Genomic DNA, 4,066 nt, shown 5'->3' on the forward strand with positions numbered 1-4,066 from the left:
AGCTAACACGTTAATTTGTACTTACTAAATGAAAAATCTTTGTTGACCAATAATAAGCAACCGGAAGTAAAGATATGTACACCAAAAGAAGGTTAGCCACCTTCTAGCTTGGAATCCTAGATGAGGTAGGAGCACCGACTACCTGCTAAGTGGCAGATAGGGTGGTATATCTAGACCATCCATTAAAAGGTTTCTAATCCATGGATGGACCACAGCTGAAAATCTCCCAAAATGAACGATCAGGATGGAGTCAAACGGAGAATGGACTGCCGCCTCATTTAAACGTTGGCTATTTAGTAGTTGGACGGCTCAGATCTACCTCCCCCACCTTCCATGTGTTAGGTATAGGGCTACAAACGGCCGCGCATGGCCAGCGCGATCCACTAGAAGTCGAAGTCCAACGACTCAACTAATCACATACAATCCAACTAAAAGCAGCGATTAGAAAAGAGATGGTCTCAAGCTCAACCGGTTGCACCACAACTAACCATCCAGCAATAAATAACTTCCAACTTTTCATGTAAGAAGAAAATCCAACCCATCCAATATTTTTGCGCCATAAGAATAATCACTTTCTCTAAAAAATCAACACATCCACTCATCAAGTGGACCACACTTGAACTTTTCTATTTATAGGCGGCCATATTTTGTTTTCTCTGGTGTGACCCATCTGATGAATTGATGGGAATATTTTTAGAGAAAATGATCATCATGGTGGGGCCAAGCTATTGGACGGATTGGATTTTCCAAAAACATGAAAGATTGGAAGTTATCCACTGAGAGGTAAAGTAACCTGCGGTTCAATTAATTGGACGTGAGACCATTGCATTAAAAAAGAAAAAGTTAATCTGATGCTTTGTAGATGACTACGAAACAAGGAAGGATAGCCCTCGGATTGAATACGGTGAGATCCTCGAGATTTGAGTAAATCCCGGCATGACTGGCCACCGAATCGTACGTAGCGGCCGACACGCTCTCATCATCCCCAGCCATCAGGTCTCCACGGCTCACCCTTCCAGCTATGACCCGACACACCAGCATTGCTCTTTTCCCTTCTTCCAACCCTACGCGCAAGCTGTCGTGGGCTCTACCACTGCTGGCGGTAGTGCGCACACCCTTCCCGCCTGGGAACCCGTGGCGGATGATGGTGCATACACCGCAGCAGCCTGGGACGGACCCGCAGAGGGTGGAGGACCCGCGTGCTCCGAGTGCGCACGTTAGTGTGGTGCAGTGGAAGCGGAGGAGCTCGTTACCGTCAGCGGCGCAGCGGTTGTGGGTGTTGGTGGAAGCGCGGGACTTAACAGAATGGCGGTAGTCCTCGAAGCGGGCGAGGGTCCGCTGGGTGTTGTGGACCTTTAATATCCGTTCGATCTTGCAGATGGGGCTGTCCGTCTTCTGCCAGCTGGATTTGAAGATTATCTCCACGATGTTCCGTCCGGAATCCTCTTGGCCCAGCTCCGAAACTGGCGAGAGAAACCATCTATCAGATTTATGAGAAAAAAATAATTAAAAAAAATGATACTTGGGCGGAGGGTAATCTACGAGCCAGTGGCTTAGCTGCGACCCCGGAACAACGACGTGGATTGGACCCTGACGGCGGGGCGCGACCTTGATGTATGCATTGTATATCCATGCCGTTCGTCCGTTTTGCCAGGCCCATGTGGGCCACACCAAACGGAAATGTACACTACTGAAACCATACTAGAGCCGGCCATGATGTTTATATGTAATCCAAACCGTTCACAGGGTTATTACCATTTAGATAAACGGTAGGTACAAGTATCACCGTAATACAAAACTTCTGTTGGCCCACGCAGAGTTTCCAACGATGGGCATTCAATCGTCAGTGTTTTGTGTGGTATGGCTCTGCAAGAGTTTTAGATAGGCCTATTTTTAGACTCTGCCCTATCGTGGCCTTGATGGACAAAGTAAATTTGGCAGTGGCATCTCTGTGGGCCCCACATAGCCTTCGGACCATAGAAACTTCTTGTGGCCGGGGCACAGGCAATCCACGTCCATGAATAGGGCATGGTTCGTTGATCTAAACCATCAATCTACAGCCCCATCCTAGCCGTTCAATTGTTGGATGGAAATCCATGGTTAAGAAGAAATGTAACTACCCACATGCAGTCAGTGGAGGGAAAGACCACAGTTTGAGAGATTTGGGGGGCACGATCCGTCCACTATGGAACGGTCCACGTAGAAACTAGTGAATTTTGGAAAAACTCCCGTTCAGTCATGAATAGCCAAGTCGGCCTTCATGTTCTAATTTGGGTTGGGTTCCGGACCCAGACCCGTTAATTGAGAGAGAGAGAGAGAGAGAGAGAGAGAGAGAGAGAGAGATTAGAAATGGGTTCCAATGAGTCAGATCAGAGAGATATTTTCCATCCAGAAATTACAAAATTTAGAAACTTTTAAGCAAGATAAAGACATTTCTCTCCTGAAAAAAATAAAAATAAAAAAAATCCATATTAAAGGAAATAGAAATGATTTTACCTGCATGCCTAACTGCTTGATGACTTTCTAAGCTTTCAGTCTTACTAAAAACCTCTCCACACTCCGAGCAAGCGCAGATGTTTGTCCTTGCTGATGGGTACCTTTTTTTCACATTTTTAAAAAGCTTTCTTCTCAGGTAAAACTCCAAAGAAGAAAATCAATAATAACAAAGAACTAAGACTAGTAGTATTAGTCCTAGTACCTGCTGGGATCAACAATCATATGGCATTCGTAGCACCCAGAAAGCTTCCTCAATTGCATTCCTCTCGATGAAGACGATGATGAATATGGCCCGCTTGATCGGACAACTGAACATGTGGACCGGTTCGACCCAACACTTGCAGTGTTTCTCCGCAGAAGTCCCGTTTCCTGCCCGACGTTGCTACTTTCAGGGGAGTTCTCATCTCTATGGGTGACTCTGGTGTTTCCATGAACGACATCTCTGAAGCTGCAGATAGAATTGCAGGAGGAGCTGAGCTTGGAATAGCCGACGTTCTTGGAAGGGTCGTGGACTTCGGAGGCTTGGGTCTGCTTGCAGGTGAGGATGCTCTTGATCTGCTCCCATGAAGAGGGTGGCTTCGGTTGTTGCTTTCTCTTGCGTTTGGGAGGTGGGTGGTGATGGTGATTTTGGGATGGTGATGGTGTTGGTAGGAAAGTAGATAGCGCCATGAATAGAAGAGCGAGAAAGAAGCTTAGGGGAGATGGAGAAGCTTTTTCTACCATAGTTTATCTTTTTTTCTTTTCTTTTTTCTTCCTTTGATATTTCTTGGGTGGAAGGAAAGATGAAGATGGACCTGTCTCTATCTCCTCTTGCTGTCGAGGGATCCGAGAGAAACAGAAGAAGCAAAGAAGGTTGTGGGGCTTTGTTTTTATATCTTTGCCTTTTCTTTGGGAGTAGAAGCTGGTAAATAAACCTTGGTTTTGCGTGAAATTGCAAAGTGCTGGACTACCCACGTGACATCACGTTAGGTCACTGCTTCGACAGAAATAACCTAGACTGCCCCTAATCTTAACATTAAGCGTCGTTTGGCAGCAGGTATTTGGATTCCGAACTCAGAGTCCAATTCCTTATAACAAACCGTGCATTCTCTCACGTGGGCCACCTTACAGAAGCAGCGGGAATTAGACGACTACCGTTGAAAACTTTTTGAGCTATGGAAGACTCTGATCAAGCTGATATTTGTGTTTTCTCTTCGTCGAGGTCTGGGTGAACCTACTAGGAAGTTCGATGGCAAATAAACCACAAAATGGTAGTTGTTCAACCCCTGCTGCTTTTTGTGGTGTGGTCCACCTGAGCTTTGTATGTGCCTCATTTTTTAGCTCATACTCTAAGATGATCTGTAAAAATTGGACGGACGGTGTGGATCTAAAACATAAATCATTTTGGGGTTAAGAGAAGTTCCATGCCTTGAAAGTCATGTTGTTGTGCAGCACCAATCTATCCTGCAGAGAAAAATCCGGGTGTATCTTGTTAACTGGAATAGTCGGGGATGAGTGGACCAATGAGATGCGATGGCACTGAATTTGCCCGTGCCTTCAACACATTCCATCTGCACTCTTGAAAATCAAG

General features: G+C 45.8%; 1 protein-coding gene across 1 annotated transcript; it reads right to left on the reverse strand.

The window, feature by feature from the left end:
- Positions 1-441: 441 nt before the first annotated feature.
- Positions 442-3,367, reverse strand: LOC131237340 (uncharacterized). Its single transcript, XM_058235049.1, has 3 exons — positions 2,699-3,367; positions 2,497-2,597; positions 442-1,463 (listed from the first exon to the last, which is right to left on the reverse strand). The coding sequence occupies exons 1-3, from the start codon at positions 3,217-3,219 to the stop codon at positions 844-846; spliced, it is 1,242 nt and encodes a 413-aa protein (XP_058091032.1). The 5' UTR covers positions 3,220-3,367; the 3' UTR covers positions 442-843.
- Positions 3,368-4,066: the final 699 nt, after the last annotated feature.

This window comes from Magnolia sinica, chromosome 2 (genome assembly GCF_029962835.1).
Source record: "Magnolia sinica isolate HGM2019 chromosome 2, MsV1, whole genome shotgun sequence".
Classification (NCBI taxonomy): Eukaryota; Viridiplantae; Streptophyta; class Magnoliopsida; order Magnoliales; family Magnoliaceae; genus Magnolia; species Magnolia sinica.